Below are 20,646 nucleotides of genomic sequence, written 5' to 3' on the forward strand. Positions count from 1 at the left end.
GGTAGCAGCCTTTCCTGCCATGGCATCTTCCCTGTGTTGAAGATGCCAGCATTGAGCTCTCTTGTGCCCGGGTTTGTGACAGTGCCAGCAAAGGCCCTCAAACTTCTCTGAAAGCTGCCCTTTTCTTGAATCCTGATGACTGTACCAACCTTGGTACCTCTGTGCTTGACTTAACATAGGATTCGATTTCAAGAGCTCTGGCCATTGCATCTTGTATAGTAGAGGGGTGTGCTTGCTTCACTCGTATCTTAGACAGTCCACAACTGATCCTTCAGCAACAGCTTGAGGACATCGGGTGGTGCAGTTGGGGGTAGGCCTTGTGTGCCATACTTTCCAAATCCTGTGCCGGCTCTTGCAGGCTCTCCCTTTAGCATGGTCTCTTGTCCTAACCTAGCTCTGTAGACTTCGGACTAATTTTGAGTTCCATACCTGTGTTTTAGAGCAGCTACCAGTGCTCTCCAGTTGTGTCTATCATCTGCTGACAACTGTCCAAGTATTTCCAGTGGTTGTCCGTTCAAGCTCGTTGCCAGGTACACTGCCTTCTACTTCTCTGTCCATCTATTCATTTCTGCCAGGAGCTCAAATTGTTCTCTATATGCTTCCCATGGTGCCTTTCCATCGAATTCCCGTGGCTTCTTCGTACTAGATCACCCCTATTGTTGACACTTGTGTCTGGAATGTGACTTCTGACAGGACTGAAGATGTCTGCATTAGGGTTTAGCTGCGGGATCTGGAAGGGGCTTCCCATTGTCTGAGGCTGATTAGGTCCATGTTAATTTGTGGTATAAATTATTTCTGAGGAACTTCAGGGATACAAGTCCCTTCTTGATTAAACCAGTTTATTCTTTCTTGATACAAACTTTTAGAACACAGTGATTCCACAGTCAGTACGTTTCTTTAAACTTAACTACTTTTATAATACACGCTATAAATCACAGCGATTTACAATCTCGATAAATTTTCTCTCTACAAACACACACTTTATATTACTGTCACTACTGTTTGCTTCTTTAATTATTTATCTATTGCTGGCTTCTCTGCCAGGCTTATATGCCAACAAGGGGGCATCTTGAATACACTCGGGCCTCCCTGATCATTCGAGAAATTCATCATGTGCCACCAGCATCGTGTGACTTCCTCTGTCATAACAATATTATCTATTACTTCATGGAGCCAGCTTTATATATTTGTTACATGATATATTTAAACTGAGAGTGGTAAAGTTTTTTAGACACACCATATATGTTTAGCGTGCCATTTTCCTTGTATTACATTTAACATTGTAACAATTTCATAGACTGTAAAGGTATTATTTTAGCGTTCTATTTATTATTTTGTATATTCATAAACATAAGATTTTGGTTATACAATGGGAAAATTACTGCTATGAAGTTGACACAGTCTAACAGTAATGTGTATCAAATAGTGATGTCACTCGCTTCTTATCCTAAACATTATGAGTATCTCAGTGAGAGACTGAGACAGAGGTGAGGGCAGGGTATGCTACTCCAGTAAGGGCCAGAGCAGAGGGAACTATCTCTGAGCAGACCAATATGGAGCAACATGGAAGACACAACATGGAATGGTCCGGATGAGGGAAAAGACTCTGGAGAGAAGTCTGATCGGAAGGTAATCATATGGATGAAAACCCCTCCAATCCTGACTGAATTCATCTACTCCCAGAGGTGAAGGATGTGGAACCAGAGACCAAATTGAAGAAATTTTAGTGTTTTAGTGTGTGACAAACACATCTATATGTGATATTCCCAGTTTAGAACACACCCACCAAAAGACCCGTGGAAGAAGGAACCACTCCATGGGGGATACCTAGTTGGGTCGAGATAAATGATCGGCCATCATATTCATAATGCCGGGAACATGACATGCCAAGATCACCATGTAGTAGACATGGGCCCGGTAAAGATGATTCAGACAGAGTCTGAAAACATAGAGATCTGGATTTGGTTCCCCCTTGCTTGGTGATATAGCCAATGACAGTGGAATAGTCAGAATAAACCCCTCTCAGGAGTGGAAGGAAATGACATGGAGCCCAAGAAACTGACAAGGTTCAATAATGTTGAAAAAGGAGAGTAGCCTCCACAATGGACCATTGACTGGAAATCTCTTGCGAATTGAGGAAAGACCTCCAACCCACCAAGGAAGGATTGATAAACAGATGAGACTCCGGACAAGGTCAGCTCTGATCCCAGGGGGGGAAGGGTAATGGGATGGCCCAAGGGATCATGGGAGAAGTTCCATTGGTCAAGAAGCTTTCATTGAAGGGAATGCATGTGAGCTCTACCCAATGGAATGGGAGCTTCCAAGGAAGCTCACATCCCACAAAGAGAAAGAACTCTCATCCATTGAGAAAAGGAGAGGGTAGGACCATTGAGACTGCCTGCTTCATATGCCTGATGCAAAGTGCAGAAGGCTGGGCCTGACAAAGATGGGAATTGAAGAAAACCCCCATTGGAATAAGATATTGAGTGTGGTTAAGAATGAACTTCTCCAACTGGATCAAAAAACCCTACATGATTAGTTTCCCAAAGAAGTAAGCAGACATGATTCACTGACTGGGCATGGGAAGAGCTGAGCAGGAGCCAGTCATCCATGAAAAGGAGAGTCTGAAGACCCAATTAATAAAAATGATGGGCAAAAGAGTGTATCACTTGACAAAACGTGGAGCTGAAGAAGGACCAAACAGCAGTGCCTGGAACTGGAAAAAATGACACTCATGGATGAACCGAAGCAAATGACATGACACTGGAGCAGTTGGAATCTGAAGATAGGCATCTGTCACAATGATTTTGTCATCCAGACTCCTGGGAAAAAACTTTCCAAAGTGAGAGGTAGGACTCCATGGTGAAGCAAGGTGGCTCCAAATAAGAGTTCAACTGTGACAAGCCTATGATGGGTCTCCAATATCCTGTCTTTTGAGGGACAATAATTAGACAGGAGTAAAACCCCCAGTTGGGTGGGTACCACTCGGTTGACAGCCCATTTGTGTAGTAGGTCTTGAACAGATTAGGCAAGATGACTGGAAGAGGTATGATCCCAAGGAGGAGGAAAGGAGATCTGGGAAGTGCATATGGGGGGAGCAGAACTGAAGGCAGAAACCTTCAGCCAGAAACCATGGAACTGTTGTGAACTGAGAAGAGAAACGACCCTGGAATATTGATAAAAGACACATAAATATTGAACTTATAAGTCCACTCAAAGAATGGAGAAGACAAAAGACATGAAAGTATAACCTACCCTGAGGAACATGAGAATGAAAAAGCTCCCAGTTAACAATAACAAAATTTGGTTCAAATATAATCCCCAATTTGATGTCACTAGATGTAAAGAAATAGGATCTAACAAACTAACTAACCTAAACAGTGAAAGGAAATATAAATAACGAACCAACACATCCACAAAATTGGCCAAAGTTACAATTACCCAAACAGTAACTATTGTACAAAACCCATACATATACTAAAAATTTAACAAAAACAAAGTAATAATCAAACTCTAAATGCAAATTTAAACTAAAGTAACTCAGATGGTAAAATAATTTAAAAAATCTTATTTACTAAATAATGAGAAAAGAAGACATGAAAGACCTAAATTATCATATAAGGAAATTAGGTTAATCCATACAAGGTCACATAAACTTGCTAAACATGGGTTTATCTACAGGGAGTAAGGAATACACACTGATAAATGTACCTCAAATCCCCTGGGAAATAGAACAATACCTAACTCAAGGGTTTACATGGAGGCATGGTAACAGGTGGAAGGTGCAATAGAATGAAATTTCCAATCAGTAGTTATATCTTTCCTCACAAAAAAATCATAAGTGAAAGAAAGAAATTGTCGGCTGAATGTAAGACATCAACTCTTCGCAAATTCAAGCCTGTACTTCCCCAGCATACTTCATTGATCCTGAGACCTAGGGACTCATGTCAGAACCAATGTCAACTGTTGCAGGAATTTCATTATCAGCCATATTAAATTTCGAATTCATGTGAACAAATTAGAATTTGGAAAACAGAAATTTTTCTAAAAAAAAACGAGTAGAAACAATGGAAATCAAACATAAGAAGTTGAAACTGATATAAAAATTTGTGATCAAGAACAATCACAATTTTGTAGTCACATGAAGAGAGAGTTAAAACACATGTCTACACACTAGAATGCAGATTGAGAAAGTGAAGATTATTCTAGAATAGAAGAGGATGCTAGATGTGCTAGTATAGGTGGCACAGTACAATTGGTGGAGAATAGTCACATGATCAGCAGATGTTCTGAAATGATGCAAAACTGATGGGGTATAAAGACTGGTGTGCTGTAATGAAATGTTTTTTGACAGTGCTTAGAAGGCAGACCAGGATTGAAATAGCTTTGGGTTAGAAGAGGTAGTACCTTTTCAGAAACTTATCTACTGTATTAAGTGCATAAATTTGTGACAAGGTTATAGAAAGCTAGTATTTTCTCAGTCATATGAAAACCACCTCTATTATTTAATTACCACTGTACATAAAACTGATATGAAAATATGTTTTATTTGTTTTCTCACAATTTTAAGATTTGGGTGCTAACTGGAGATAAAGAAGAAACAGCAGTTAACATCTGTTACTCCTCAGGTCACTTTCAGAGAGACATGGAAGTCATAAAGTTGACACAGGAGGAAGCCAGTAGTCAGTATTACAGAAAACTGACAGAGATTAAAACCATGTAAGTAATTTTATGCTTTTTTTATGAATACATTTTGTAACGTTTTCTAAAGACTTGCTGCTTCTTAACAACTAATTTTTTTTGTAATTGTTTATGTTTCTCTTAAAAGATATGATCACAAGACAAATTGAAAATTTTAAAAGGATTTTATATAAAAAACTCAATTATTCAAAGAATTGAATTAATTTCCAGACAACATAAGTTACAGTTTAATAGAATATAATTTAGCACTATTTTTTTACAGATTATATTAAGTTTATATTCATTTTTTTCCTTTGAAACATTCGTCAATGTTTATTTTCAGGATAGAAGAAGAGACTTTGAAAACTTTTGCTCTAGTTGTAGATGGTCACATACTAGCACATATTCTACATGAATATTGTGACAATTTTTATAAAGTGTGTCGTGAATGTACTGCTGTATTATGTTGTCGTATGTCTCCCATACAGAAAGCAGAGGTATTTCAGTATTTATCCTTTATTTTAATAGTGTGTAGAATCAAAGAAATGTGTAGACATTAAAAATGGAATTTATTGAGCAATTTCTTTTACATTTTTTGACAAATAAAGTTATTAAAACTTTTGAGGAATTCAGTATATATATATTTTGTTTGTATCATATTTTTTCTATGTGAGAGTTTTAGGATACCATAAAACTGAGGGGTGTGTGTAGGTTTGTTTCTAGTTAACATAAAATATAAACAATTTCAGTTGTTTTGGAAAATGAAATTTAAAAACGCTACTTAGCACTGAGAGTTATTTCCTTGTACAAAACTGCCATGGTACTTCCTGTGCAAGCAAAATACCTTGAACAAAATCCCATCCCTACATGTGTCTACATTTATTGCACCAACCTATGATATAATCATCATAATGCAGTACCTCTCCACCAATATGAGGGCAACATGACCTCCATACACAGTAATCCCCATGAGCACAAGCACGTGATCATAGGCTCATTCATTCCTTGGCATTCAGACATGTTTTTTCCTGTGCTTTTTGAATTTCTAGTCGAAATAATTGACTGCCTTTCTTTCTTTAAAGTTACATTGCTTTTGTTCTTGTTACACTTTTGTTACATCCAACTGATTGCATATTCGTTTTCTCTAACTACTTCAGGCTTCTTTCAACAATGCGTGTCAGATTAAATTATTAAAGAAAAAAAAAAGCTCCTGAGACCTGACATTCCTTTTCAGGCTTTTTATCTAACTGACTCAACAGCAACTGCAAGTTGTTATCCCTTTAGCTCACTTTGTAAAGCATACTCCTGCATTACAGTCTCATATTTCACTTTATGATGAGGTTCTTTTAACATCATGGACAACTTCAACAACCTTATTAAGCTGTGATGAACCATGGTGTACCAAGTTAACTGTTGATGTTGCCATTTTCATGCATCAAGTGCCTATTTCTTCTTTTTTGTTGTTTCTTTGCCTTTTGTGGAGTCTGCCTTGCCTGTGGACGATTTTGGCCAGTTCTTTCATCTATGGCCATTGTTTCAGGCTCTTCACTCCTTGATGAGGAACAGGTACTTCCTCCTCATTTTTTTTTTATGCTCATGAATTAAGTATGTGATATTCTATCTTTTTTTACATGTATATCATAATGTCTTTTTAATTACTGTACTTAGTGTGCCTCCTTATGTTGCAACTCTGCACTGCCCCTCATTTTTTTGTGTGAACCCTTTGCTATAGCCTCAAGTCCTAGCCCTTTTATATTTTTTGATCCCCAATCACTTATGTCCTTTCTTTTTACTTGGGGTACTCTTCTGTCTCCTTCTTTGTTTTTCTTTTGAGCTATATGTTTGTTTTTGTCTATATTTACCATACTCCTTTACTCTATTTCTGTCCTTCACCATGTCACTGAGGCTAATCTTTACAAACCCAGTTGTTTTTGTGAGAACACCTATTCTTCTTTATTTTCAACTTTTGTTTCTATTTTGACATGGTGTTTTTCTTTTTAGGATCTTCTCAGTTATGTGTCTGCATGCCTTCCTCTTATATCTGGGTCTTTCATCTAGTCTTTAGGGTTTTCCTGACTCCTTGGAATATAGGCACTTTATTTTCCAACTCAATGATCAATGGGTACCTCTGCCATTCTTCCTCAGGCATCATGTTGGGCTATCGTTCTCCTGTTTCTTGTTCCCTCACTTCTGTTTGTTATTTCCCCCTCCCACATCGTTAGTAATTATAGCTCTAGGCAGTGACCCTTCTTTGGAACCAATCCTGGACTCTTTTTCGTGTCAGTGCACATCTCTTCCACTTCTCCAACAACTCTGAAGTTCTGCACATTCTTTCTTATTGTTTCTCTCTCCTATTTCTTATTCCACCTCTTCTTTCTCTTTGTCCTCTTTCCTATCCTTTTTGGCAGCGAGAGCTATAGAATCTGTTTCCCACCCCACTCAGGGCTTTTAGTGTCAATTTTATTTTCATCCCCATAAATGCAGGGGTTTGGCACTCTGTCATTCACTTGTCATCTCTGAATCACTTTCTCATTGTTTCTTGATTCTGGAGGGATGATTTTTTCAGTCAGTGTTAGGATCTTTCGCACAGGCTGTGTTTAATGCAGCTAGATTTTTCAAGTGCCTTCATTCTTATTCCCATTTGTCATATGTCTTGTCCTTCCTCTGGTTTGTCTTTAATAGTTGTGTCTTATAGCTTCATGCTCATTCTTTTAGCTTAGCAATGGCCCCTTATGTTTTCAGCTGGATCATGCACTGCTTTGCTCAATGAATGCATTTTCTGAGCTTTCATTTCTGTTATTATATGGTTGTCCACCTTCTCTTGGTCCCATTTTGACAGGAATCAGTGATTGCTATTTCCACTCTCTTTTGGGAGGTCTCTCACCTTGGCTGGCTGGTCTAACTTTCCAAGTCTGTTTTGACTTACCATCAGTTTCTTGTCCACTTGGGTCTTTTCCTCAATTTCCACATGGAGTGGACTCAAATCTCTCCCTTGTGTATTTGTGTCATAGAGATTTAAGCAACCAAGGCACTTCTCTCTTGCATTTAGAGACTATTGCTTCCCTAGGAACTCAGATTCCTCTCAGTCATGTGCATATGTTTCCCTCAGTGAACTCTTGGAGATATTTTGAACATGTTCTGTTATCCCTTATCTGCCCTTATGTCTCTACCTTCTCTTCTACATCTGTTCTTCATGGTGGCTCAATTGCTCCAATGCAACCCAAGGTATACTATTCCCCATCTCATCCCAATTTGCATCTTTACACTGATACCTCTTTTTCTAGTTTGGGAGTGGTCTTCTCAACACCATTACACTCTATGATGATTGGTCTCTAGAGAATTGTTCTCTGCATATCAATTTCCTGGGGATGATTGTAGCTTATCAGGCTTGTCCCCTTTTTAGTTTGCAGTTGTCTCTCAGAACCAATTTTTTTTTACTCTGGACTTCTTCTCTTGGCCCTACAATCTTTGTATTCGCCTTATTACACGTCATAAACCTGGGGTTTATATCTGGTGGCAGATTGCCTCATTTGTCTTGATGGGATGTATCCTACAGAGTGGTCCCTACATTCTTCAGTGTTTCATTGGTTTTCTTTCCCATTTCAAAACCCCAAAGATCAATACTTTTGTGACTCCCACCTTGGAAGTCTTTCCTCTGTTGACCTCAGTCATACATTTTTCATAACAAGGTGTTGCACTTTTGACTTCATGTATGGAATTTGTTCAGTCTCTCATGTGATATATGGGATTTCTCATGGTGTAGCGCATTTTTTTTTTCTCATTGTTCTAAGATCTTTCCTCAGTTGACCTCAGTCATACCTTTTTCACAACAGGGTCTTGCACTTTTGACTTCATATATGGAATATGATCAGTCTCTCACATGATATATGGGATTTTCCATGGAGTAGCCTGTTTTCTTTCTTGTTGTTGTAGAACTTCTATGCTTGCCCTTTATCAGCATAATTGGACTCTCTATCACCACTGTTCTCTCCAATGCTCTTTTTGGCTGGGTCATCCTACTCTTCTACATTTTACTTCCTTCTTTACCTGCCTTTTCAACAAAATCTTGTTTGTCTTCACCACTGCAAGTTATTGGGCAGAATTATCTTTGACCTTCCGCCTCTAGCAAGGCAATAATTTCTTCTTTTCACTTCTTCTCTTTAAGGCTTTCTTTATCCATCCATTACCCCCTTGTCTGGTTCCTTTTCCTGACTGTGGTCTTTGTGTGGTTCTTCAGGTTCTTACATGTCCCCATTTGAGCCTTTGGCATCCAGATCCTTGTATTATCTTGTCTTTTCTTCTTATTCCTTGCTTGTGGGCATCATCATTTGGATATTTATGCCTAGGACACTTCCAGTATTCCCTATCATAGGGATCAGTTGGTGTTCTTTCTGGACCATTCTTTTCTTCTGTAGACCTTTACAGCATGGAAAGGTGAACTGATGTTTTCTCTCATCTCTTTCCTCATTGTATGATCATTACAACCTCAATTATTTTTGTGTCATATATGGAAAGTCCATTGTTGCTATCTTGCTCAGACTGCCATTTTTCATGAAATCATCATTGCCTGTTTTTTACTGTGGCAGACTTCCTCATCTTGAACTTGTCTCCTTCCATGTTAACTGGTTGGATTTGGCAGCTCCTAAATTTCGTATATTCTGACCATACATTCATCTACATCATGTTCAACCAGATTTGGCATATCACAGCCTCTCTTGCTTCTTTTTTTTGTCACTGACCTTTGGAGGAGATTTTACAGGCTGGTATGTGGACTACATCTCACACATTCATCTTATATTACTTGCATCATTGGGCTGTTTCATGTGCATTTGTCTTTTGCCTCCATCCAGTCTACCCAGAGACTCTGGTATGGTGAGTCTGTGTCATTCATACATTTCATAACTCCTCCATGTGTGTACCATGGTTTTTGTGCACATTACTACACATTGCAAGTCTTCATCTGAAACAAAAACAAATCAGAAAAAAAGAAAGAAGCAAGGCTCACCAGATCTAATGTTTCATGAGTAACTACACATTCTGTCCCTTATGCTTATGCCATTGGAATCCACTAAATGGCCAATATTGCCTCATAAGGAGTACTTACCCAAAATCCACATTGAGCACAGGAAAACAGAAAGTGTTAATCCCATCCACCCCTGCACAGTGCCCACTGTTGATATGGGACTTTCTGCAAGACTGTCTTGACAATATATACATACAATTGACATGATAATTTCTGCATCTTTTACACACACACACACACAAAAACAGCACCAGGTGTGGTACTGCCTCTACCCCTGGCTCACACTTGTTGTCTTTAGTCATAGTAATCCATTGCACTGTTTCTCAGCAGGGACCCAATTCCAGATGGTTGTATCTTATGGCAGTGGTCCACTCACACTCTCCAGTGGAGCATGGAAGAACCCTTACTTCCCCAGTCCTAAGCTGCTGGCAATATCAGTATCAAGAGTTTTCTTTGTTAGAGGTGGTTTCCTCTCAGTAAGAGACTGGTTGAGCCCTCCTCATTTGAGATATAGTGCTGGTATGTTTCCTGGAAGTGTAGTACAGGAGACTTCATTACTTTTTTCTCCCAACAGTTAGTGGTGGATATGTCCAGCTGGATTGGACTTGGATTTGCCTTTGGAACATAGGTGAGAGCTGCTTGTTCCAAGATTGGATGGCCTAGAGCTATAACCACACTACACATTCTAATGTTTTGCCAACCTTTGTAACATGTTACTACTGACACTAGATTTACCTGATATCATTTACAGTAAATCTTTCTGTAATGTATATGAAATATATCAATGAATAAATATCAGAATATTGAACAAAGAGTGATCTTCCACTGAGTACTGCTCAATAGGCAACCCCTTGTTTTGTGGAAGTCATTTTCCCTTTCTGCCACATTTGAAAAAGGAGCTCATCTTTGTAATTGGTCTGCATCAGCTCCTCCACCATTTTTTAATGTGGGATTATAGCTCTTAGTGGTGCAGCGAGGTAAGTAACATTTTTGAAGTTAATATTTTCTTTACCTTTTCTCTCCATTTCTGGTACATTTTCTTTGCCTTATCAAGTATGCATGTTGGTCGTAGGATTCTCATATTTGGGGAGGGCTACAGCATTATGACAACTATTTCATAGGCAGCCACAATAAATGTAGGGATGGGAGTTTATTGAAGGTTTGTGGCATTCTCAAGAAATTACATGGAAATTGTGCATGGATGTAGTATCTCTTAGTGGAGCAGAGAGGTAACTATCTTTCAAATACATTTTCAGGAAAATGTTAACATTTAGAACAAGAAAAAAAAGGTTCTGGATGAATGTTATTGAAATTTGAATAGCTGAGTCCAGTCACCCCATATCACATATAATGCTGTTAGATAGCACTGTTGTTGAAAAGTTTTGTTATTATTAAATAAATCCTTTTTCATATTTTTAACTTAGAACTTACATTATCCATGAACTATTGCTATCTTTTAAATTAATGAAAATTAAGTGCAAACATTTACTATTGAAGGGGATTTGCATATTATAAAAAGTTCTCAAAGTTTGTACAAGAAAATGGCCATGAAGTTTGTAATCTACTTTTTTTAATTGCATAGTTATTATTAAATCAATCCTTTTTCATATTTTTTAACTTAGAACTTACATATCCATGAATTATTGCTATCTTTTAAATCAATGAAGATGAAATGTAAACATTTACTATTTAAAGGGTTTTGAATATTACAATATGAATTATAAAAATTTCTTCAAATTTATACTAGAAAAGGGTCATAAGTTCTGCAATCAAGTTTTTTGTTTAAATTGCATAGTACAGATTATTAATTTTTAAAGTATAATTTTCTCTCATTTATGATTATTCATATTATACTTTAATATTAATTTACATTTGCTTGATATTTAGTATAAACCATTTAGTTATATTTTTTTAATATATTCTGTTTTTGCTGAAATATTAAACATCATTTCTGGTTATATATCCTGAATTATTTCTGTGAAATTTCAACTAATGTTGTGATGAGATATTAATACAAGGTAGCTAGCCTAGATGTATTTAAATGTATATTGTTTTGTCAAATAAGCATTTGCAATGAATGTTCATGGATTCATTAATGCATGTTCTTTGCACAGTTATTTTAAAAGCTGAGTGAAAAGAGAAAGCTTAGTTTCTGTAAATAAATCAACAAAGTTTTTTTCAGATTGTAAAGTTTATCAAGCATGGATCTGAAAAGGTGGTCACCGCTGCAATTGGAGATGGAGCAAATGATGTCAGCATGATTCAAGAAGCTCATGTTGGTTTGGGTAAATTTTTATCCAATAAGAGATTATGTTTCGTATTTTATATAATTATTTTTTTTCTATACTTAAAATAACATAAATAACTTATAATATTTAGAAAAGAATATATAATTAGTAAATAGAAAGTAGTAAAAAAGGACAGGAAAGATTTATGTATTAAAACTATTTATATCTGCTATTTTGTTAATTTTTAGCTTGAAACTTCTTATTGTTTAAACACATGAATCATTTGTCAATTGTACTGTTCTGTTTTTAGAATGTTTTATAGACAAAATTATGAACTTGTGAAGATTATTAAACTAATAGAGAAAAAAGTTCCTGATGTTATACTGTAAAGCATAAAATACATTACACTGTTATGCTGATAATTGTTAAGATAAGTTTGGGCCTAGTGCTGATAAAAAAAAGCAAAAAACAAACTGAATTTATAATTGGAACTTACTTTTTTATTTTATTCTGTTGCAGGTATTATAGGTAAAGAAGGTCGTCAGGCAGTACGATGCAGTGATTTTGCTTTTGCTCGTTTTAGATTTTTGCAGCGTATCTTGCTTGTTCATGGTCATTATTACTATATTCGCATTTCTACCTTGGTGCAGTACTTTTTTTACAAAGTAATGTTGTTTTGCATTTTTATTAGTAATGGGAAAAGAAGTTTCAATAATTTACTTGTGTTTACATTTGAATTCCTTGCAATTTTCAGTCTACAAAATTCGAGTACATTTGTTTTAAAAAATGTTTTCTGTATAAAACCTCCATAAAATGTTGTTAGATTTGCCATTATGTCGTTATAATGTGATTCTAATTTTTCGGTTATCAACCTTTACCTGGGATATGAATGTAAATCATTTGCTATTGCAGGCTGAGCATTACCACTTGCACTAAAGTTCATGATTGTGAAAAAACGCATAGGATAAAGAAAAGTTATAAAACCTTAGCTCTTTCAACAGATAGATTATCATTACATCAAGCTTAAGTCTCGATATTGGGAATTCAAAATTTTACATTTAATTTGATTTTTTTTTAGCATTCTACTTGTAGCCAATAGTATTTGTATATTCACATATATAGGCTTTGATTATTATGTACAATAGCCTAGCACTCTCTTCATTAGTTCATTAGATCACATTAATGAGGATTTGATGAGGTGTTTATCGGTTGAGTAAGATTCAGGTTAAAATATATTTGTTTCAGAGCCGCTTATAGCGGAAAAAGTTTTTGCTTGTAACATTTGTTCTTTAACACTAGATGATCTGGCCTTCCAACATGTTTATTAATCTTCTTGGTTTTTGGCATTGTATTGTTAGTAGGATCAGATAGTAAAGTATTAGTTAAACAAAGGTAATGGTATGGGTGATTTGTAGTATAGGTGTTTTGTAGCTGGCAATCAATTTGTCTTATAGAGACAAAAAAGCTTTTTAAGATGCATAGATGAAGATACAAGATTATCAGTCTCACCGTGCAGTTGGCCTTGCCTTAGCTAACTTTAGTATTATTAGATTAAATCATGCATGCAATGGAACACAAGGTTCAACTGAGAAATGAACATAAAGGACTTAGCTACCATCAAATATTATATTTTGTAAAACATAAAAGTAATCATAACTATTTCTATTTAATTGTGTTGACAAAAAAATTTAAAGTCAGTTTTATTTAAAATATCTTCTTGTATGTAATTTAAGCTGACAATTTAATAACTATCATACATACACACCTGAAATACTGAAATGATTCCTGAGTTGTATTAACATGTTACACTATTTCTTTAACATGTAACCCAAAATGTTACAAACATTATGACAGAAAATTCAAAACATACATCAGTTTTGTGTCATAGTAGTTATATTTCAACTGCTAAATATTTCTGCTGTATGAGCAGTTGCTGTACACTTTTTTGATCATAATTATTTTTTCTTATTATTTTTCAGAATATAGCTTTCATCATTCCTCAAGTGTATTATACAATTTTTAGTGCTTTCTCTGGCCAGGTAAATATGGTCTATTTTATGTCAGTGTATTGTACATAATTATTAGCAGTCTGTCTTCAGGTTATTTATTTTCCAATGAATTCTTGTCAAGCTTGTATTGTGCTTCAGATGTTTCACACAGATTTTTTTTTTTATCTCCATCTAGGGCCCAGCATGGCCAGGTGGTTAGGGCACTCGGCTTGCAATCTGAGGGTCGCGGGTTTGAATCCCCGTCTCACCAAACATGCTCGCCCCCTTTCAGCCTTGGGGGCGTTATAATGTTACTGTCAATCCCACTATTCGTTGGTAAAAGAGTAGCCCAAGAGTTGGCGGTGGGTGGTGATGACTAGCTGCCTTCCCTCTAGTCTTACACTACTAAATTAGGGATGGCTAGCGCAGATAGCCCTTGCATAGCTTTGCGTGAAATTCTCCATCTAATTATTGATTTTTATATTTTAAAACATAATTCATAATATTTCATAATGCTTTTTAGTTCCATAGCTGACATCAGTTGTATATTTCCCCTTGGATCTGTTTTATGTATGGTGGCTGCTACTCCAGAAGATCAGATTTATAATTAATTACACAGGACAAGACTGTAGAGAATGATAGTTTAAGTAACCTTAGATACTTTGTCCTTGTTTTTGTGAGTGACCATATTCTTACCTTGTGTTATGGTATCTTTTATGTAGGCTGTTCACTATTTACCCAACAAGTTTATGGAACGAAGCTTTTTGATCTTTTTGAATGGCTGGTAAATAATGATGTAATAGTGGTATTTCAGAAAATATGATCCTCATTGGTTGGGGTTATAATTTATATGTAAAGTATAAATGAAATATTGAAATGTACATTTAAAACTATTGTTGATATTTTCATTAAAGTGTAGACTAAAAAGTAGCAATGCAAAATTTATTGTTTTATGCCGAATAAATTTTTTTTATTTTTAAGATGTTAAGAAAATGAATTAATATAATTAAGTAATAAAAACTATTTATGTTTAAGAAGTAGTTTTTAGATTAGACCACTAATGCATTTTCTCAAATAAGTAGGAAAATGTAAGTTTTGCTTTAAAGTACCTTTATAATTACATGATGTTATTAGTTTGTATCTATAACGGTGTATTTATGTGTTAATAGATACAAATGTATACCAAACTGCATTAAGTACAAGTGTCAGTTATGTAACATATGCTTCAAACTTTTAGTATAATATATTAATTTGTTCATATATAAATAATTAAGTTCTTTATAAACCATTATATTGCAAATTGTGCAAATTGAGTAAAATATTGGTATATTATTCATTTGAATGAATGTTAATTTACTGCTGAGAAGTCTCTACTGGTAAAACATTGAGCAGTAGATATCAGGAGCGGACAACTGCTGAAGTCTGTTAGTCATGGATTGCTTAATATGACCTTGGAACTCAATAAGTTCTGTTGGATAAGTTAACTTCAACAGTTACAATTTGCTGTAATAACTAAAAAATTAGGTATAACAACTAAAACACTACACAACAAAAATGATTATAGTGAAACTACACTTTAAATCTGTGGGTTCAAGTAAATTGTTTTCCTAAACATACTTACCTCTTCTGACACTATAGCTATTTCTCAATCTCCAGGGTTTCCACTCTTTGCCCATCTAAGCATTGAAAATGCTTGCTCCAGTCTTTTATACCCCACTTGAATGCTCTTTGCAAATCTTAATTTGTAAAATTCTCCACCAACTTCAATGCACTCTCTGTCTAGGTATTGTATATAAACACCTCATTTAGATAATGTAATCACTTTTTCTCATCAAAACATTTGGCATAGGTTTCTATAAACAAGAGTGTTGTGATTATTCACAATTTACGTTACAACTTTGAACGTGGTTGGTGCTACTACGGTTATATCTTTCTTTATATTTATAAGTTACTTTAACAAAAAAAATGTACTGATGGGTATGAATTCCTGAGTTAATGTTTCTACTTTGGAAGAAAGCCAGACTTCTTCTCTTCCACCCCTGCTATCTGGTGTTTGTCAATGGCCATGAGAGGGTCACTTGCAGTCGAAGCTGTCCATGATATGATCCGTTGTGAGATGGAGACATATATGAGGACCGAGGGTGTCTCTCTGGGGGAGTTCTGAGGTGGCTTTTGCAAATGACCTGGGACCAGCTGGGGAGAATTTAGACTCCCTTTTCCCAGCTCCTCCTTTTACTAGGTTGGTCTCAACAGAGGATCAGCTTGATCAGCCACCTCCAGCCCTTTTTCTTCAGATGGTTACTCCAGTTTGTGAGGTTTTGGGGGTCTTTTCTATTGCATTTGACTCTACTTCTTCCTTGTTGGTAGAAAGGATGGCACATGACTACTTGGTTTTCCTCTTTCTCCTGATATTGCTGTTCATGCTAGGAGATTTGCTACTCAGTTATGTGATGGAATAGCTATGCCTTGTTCCCCATAGTTATCAGAACAGCATGCTTTGGCTTATCACTGCTAGGAGGAGGTGTATTTAGATTTTCAAAAGATGGACCACCTTTTGTACCTGTGGGGGTCTAGATTGGAACCTGTGATCACTTTTAATAGATCACAGTTTTCTCGGATCCGTCTTACTCTTACAACTGACCTGAGGTATTTATCTTCGATCCAACCTTTGGTGGAAGCCTATCAATGTTCCCCTCAGCAATTTGAGGAGGAGTTGGAGATTTTGCTGACATCTAACTCAGTCAGGTTATCTTCTTCAGCTCTTTGTCTGGTTTTCTGGCTGGTTTGTTGTTGGGATTTATTGGGTAGAGATGCTTTGTTAGAAAGTGTTCAATTACCATCTTCTGCCCTCAGGGAGTTATGTGAAGCTCTTTTCTCCATCCCATGATGTTTGCTGGAGTTCCAGAGACGTTAGAATCATGAATTGATTCAGCTTGTTTACATTCTTCTTTATTGTCATTGGCTTCTCACCTTTCTGGCACTCATTTGGGAGTGTCGGCTAATACTGTTCATTTGGGAGTGTCGGCTCATACTGTTCATTTGGGAGTGTCGGCTCATACTGTTTCTCGACCCCTTCCTTCAGTTCCCAGGTGTATTGATTCCCATAGTAGAGTCCATCTGTATTCTCAAGGATCTTTGACTCAGATAGATCATCGACAATGGCGTTGGTTACTATCCCATGGGTTGAGGAGCAGTGGGAGCATGTTTACATCACTTTCTGGACATGTGGAATTCTTTCACCAGGGATCCTTGGGTACACCATTTTGTGGCTTCAGGGTTGGTCATTCAATTTACATCACCTCCACCATTATCTGCACAACCTGTTGCCTTTTCACCTCCAACAGATCCATGGCGAGTGTATCTTCATTCCCAGACTATAAGAGAGTTATTAGTCAAAAGTAGATATGTTAGTAGATATGGTTGATCCCATTCTTCCAGGATTTTATTCCCATTTATTTGTTGTACCCAAGAAGACAGGAGATTGTCGTCCAATCATCAATCTATCTCGACTCAACCAATTTTTAGTTCCTTTTCGGTTTACTATGGAATCCTTTCTCAACCTATGATGGCACTTTGCACCAGGGCTCTCGATGATCCAGTTCGAAGACCTCTTTGTTCAATACTGTATACACTGTATTCATGTGTCTCTGTAAATTACATTATTGATATGACGAAAAGTCATTATAGAGAGGTCATTATTCGACCTCCTGCCCAAAAATCACGGTCATATGTCAAATCTATCAAGAATTCATTCGTGAGAGGTCAAATCAATGTAAAATTGTTCCATGCACAGAAAAAAAGTTGTATTTAAATGGAAGTCGTTACTGGGAGGGGTCATATCCTCCAGACACTACTGTAACAGTCCTATGGAACATGCCATCTCTATGGTGTGCATAACCTAATCCTGTGACGTAATTGTTTGACATAGATGACAATTAAACAGAGACACACAACCCAAACTTGACAGCATGTGGAACTGTGCATTAGGTCCACAGTAGGAAGAGCTACAATCTAATTGACATCGAATATGGTCACAGGATGAACAGTGCAGATTTTAAAAAAGTATATTTGGTCAGGCACCACTCATCACAGAGAGGGATCTACAATACACTAGCAAAATACCCCCTATAAATAAAGATATAACAAAAACATAGTAAAGAAAAATTAAGTTTCTAGTATACAGGAAAATGTTAACAAATTTGTGAGTAAAAACAAGCACGTCTGTACAGTACTACTGCCAATCAAGAAATTATTAAAGCGTGCATATGTGGAGAGGGTGCTTGTTATGATAAGGGTTTTGTTGTGCTGAAATTGGTGAAGAGTTGAGCATAATCATTTACATGTGAATATGCAGAAGTGGGAGATGGAAGGCTAGTGACAAGCAATGAAAATTTGGGGCAATAGGGGGCAGTGCTAATCAGGGAATAGCTATTTTGTGGGTGGAGGTAAGGTATCCTATCAGAATTATTTTGTAGTAAATACTTTGAAGAATTAAATCCCCCATTATTCTGCATATATACCTTGTCACTCTTATGGGACATCAGTTTTACCAATTTAACTTAAAAGCAGAGAGCAATTATCTCAAGAACCTCCTGCAGCTTTGTTTAATTAAGAAAAAATACTGAAGAGCCAGATTTAAACTAAGAAACCTTTGAAAAGCTTTTTATATGCAGAAAAACAATGTAAAAATCAATCAAAATTTGGAAAATCAACTTTGATAAGCTATCTTGATAAGATGCTAAAGTTAAGGTTGTTGATTTTTCCTTAATTTTTTAAGATTCATTCCCTAGACTTTATATATGACATTAAAAAGATTCTCCAAATATTTTATTCTTTGTATTAACATAAGTTTTTAAGAATCTTTGTACTTAAAAACAGTATTAAAATCTGTAACTCTCATAAAGGTAGTACTTGACTGGCCAAGCTTACCACTAGTTGCTAAAGAATTAAACTTACAAGAACACATAAGAATTATAAAATCTTTTTTGGTAACTAAGAATGATCATTATGCCTTACTTATATTATTAGATTTTTAATACATTATGATCATTGTACCAAAAAGTAATTTTTAACAGCTTATCACTAACATTTATCTTTCTGTGTAGCTAATACACCTAGCATGTTGCCTTTTTTAGCTAAAACATCCAACTATGAAAAACTGATCATGCAATCATTCACAGAATAAACAACCATACAATAAAATGATTGGCTATAAAAAAAGATGACTGTTTTGTTATAAACAAATAAGTCTTTAAAAAAAATTCTTATGATTTTGAAAAAGCATACTTTGTTTGATGATGTTAAACCAACCTGTACAAATGAGGCTTCTCGAGCAAGGTTTTTTGACTAAGGTGCTGTTCTGTCAAGCCATAGATGAGAATAGGAAAAGAGGTGAAGAATATGTTGTAGAACATAAGGTAAAAACTGTGGTATAGAGGCTACAGGGAAACAATTATCACTAATAAGTGCTATGAATTTTTTCTAAGTAAATAGCTGAGCACATATAACCTTGTTTATAAATACTTCAAAGTTTAACCAAGAAATGAACAATTAAGTTTTATCTAAAGGTTTGGTTGGACCTAACAAGGGTCAAATTTGATTTCAATATATAAAAAAATTATTACCATTAATCACTAGAAAAACAGTGCAGTGACAAACTACATCAAAGTGATGTTAATTAAGTATAGAAAATCTAAGTTGTACTTTGAAAATATTTAACCATACAAAAAAATAGCTAATGGTTATCAAATGAGACCCAAAACTCGAGTGCTTTGAACAGTTCACTATTCTTCTTCTGAACAGTAATCTTGTATGCTAACTTCTTAATCAAAAAATAGGTAAAATATTGTTTGATGAATAAATGGAACTAAAATTTTTAATAGAATTAAGTTTTCTCTTTCTTACAGTGCACTTTACTTCTACTAGTCACAAATATTAAGACCCAAGTAACAAGGATTTATTTAATAAAGCTTTTTAAAATGTGTGCAAGATTTTTATTTAATAAAATAAAATGAGCTATTCCCATTAGGTATGTGCTTCGTGGTTCATGCACTAGCAAAACTGACAGAAGTTGTATTTCTTTATTGAGTAATTATGCAAAAATAAACTGTGTATAAAGCAATACCCAAAGCCATAACACACTCACTTTTAAACATGGTTAATGAATAATAATAATAGAAAGTTATATGTTAGGTTATTTCACTTTATACATTAAAAAAGATTTTCTTTGTTGCACACATAAACCTCACATATTGACAATCATAACTTTTTGCTTTATCAAGTTAGAATGTAATTTTGATTTTATACCAACATCCAGTCTAACCCAAAAGTGGACTTAGAGATAATGATGATACAGATAACAATTCATTTTCATGAATCCAAACATTTATGTTTAATTTGAGTTTCTTTCAAATGTACAAAATTAATAAATGTATGAGAGATAAGAGCAAAAACCTCTGGCTTGGAAATTGCAATGTCATAGCTGCCTCTGAGCTATATTCTAACATAGCCCTTTTTTTTTTAATGTAAAGTAGCCTTTTCTCATGTGAATCACAATGTCATTCAGTCAGAGACCTTAACATTTTCAGTTGAAAAAATTAACAGTTATCTCCTCTATAGCTATTTCTCGATCTCCAGGGTTTCCACTCTTTGCCCATCTAAACATTGAAAACACTTGCTCCAGTCTTTTATACCCCACTCAAATGCCCTTGGAAAATTCTATTTTCCA

At 35.6% G+C, this 20,646-nt stretch overlaps 1 protein-coding gene across 2 annotated transcripts in view; it reads left to right on the top strand.

Moving 5' to 3' along the window:
• Positions 1–20,646, top strand: part of LOC106463507 (probable phospholipid-transporting ATPase IF) — a 152,599-nt gene that overhangs the window by 87,118 nt on the left and 44,835 nt on the right. Inside the window, exons 18-22 of one of the 2 annotated variants that reach the window (XM_022391031.1) lie at positions 4,571–4,719; positions 5,024–5,177; positions 11,886–11,988; positions 12,451–12,596; positions 13,911–13,970. In XM_022391031.1, coding sequence (XP_022246739.1) covers positions 4,571–4,719; positions 5,024–5,177; positions 11,886–11,988; positions 12,451–12,596; positions 13,911–13,970 — 612 coding nt within the window. The remainder of the gene's footprint in view (positions 1–4,570; positions 4,720–5,023; positions 5,178–11,885; positions 11,989–12,450; positions 12,597–13,910; positions 13,971–20,646) is intronic. The other variant, XM_022391032.1, reaches the window with a different exon arrangement.

The sequence above is a fragment of the Limulus polyphemus genome, unplaced genomic scaffold (assembly GCF_000517525.1).
Source record: "Limulus polyphemus unplaced genomic scaffold, Limulus_polyphemus-2.1.2 Scaffold1427, whole genome shotgun sequence".
NCBI lineage: Eukaryota > Metazoa > Arthropoda > Merostomata > Xiphosura > Limulidae > Limulus > Limulus polyphemus.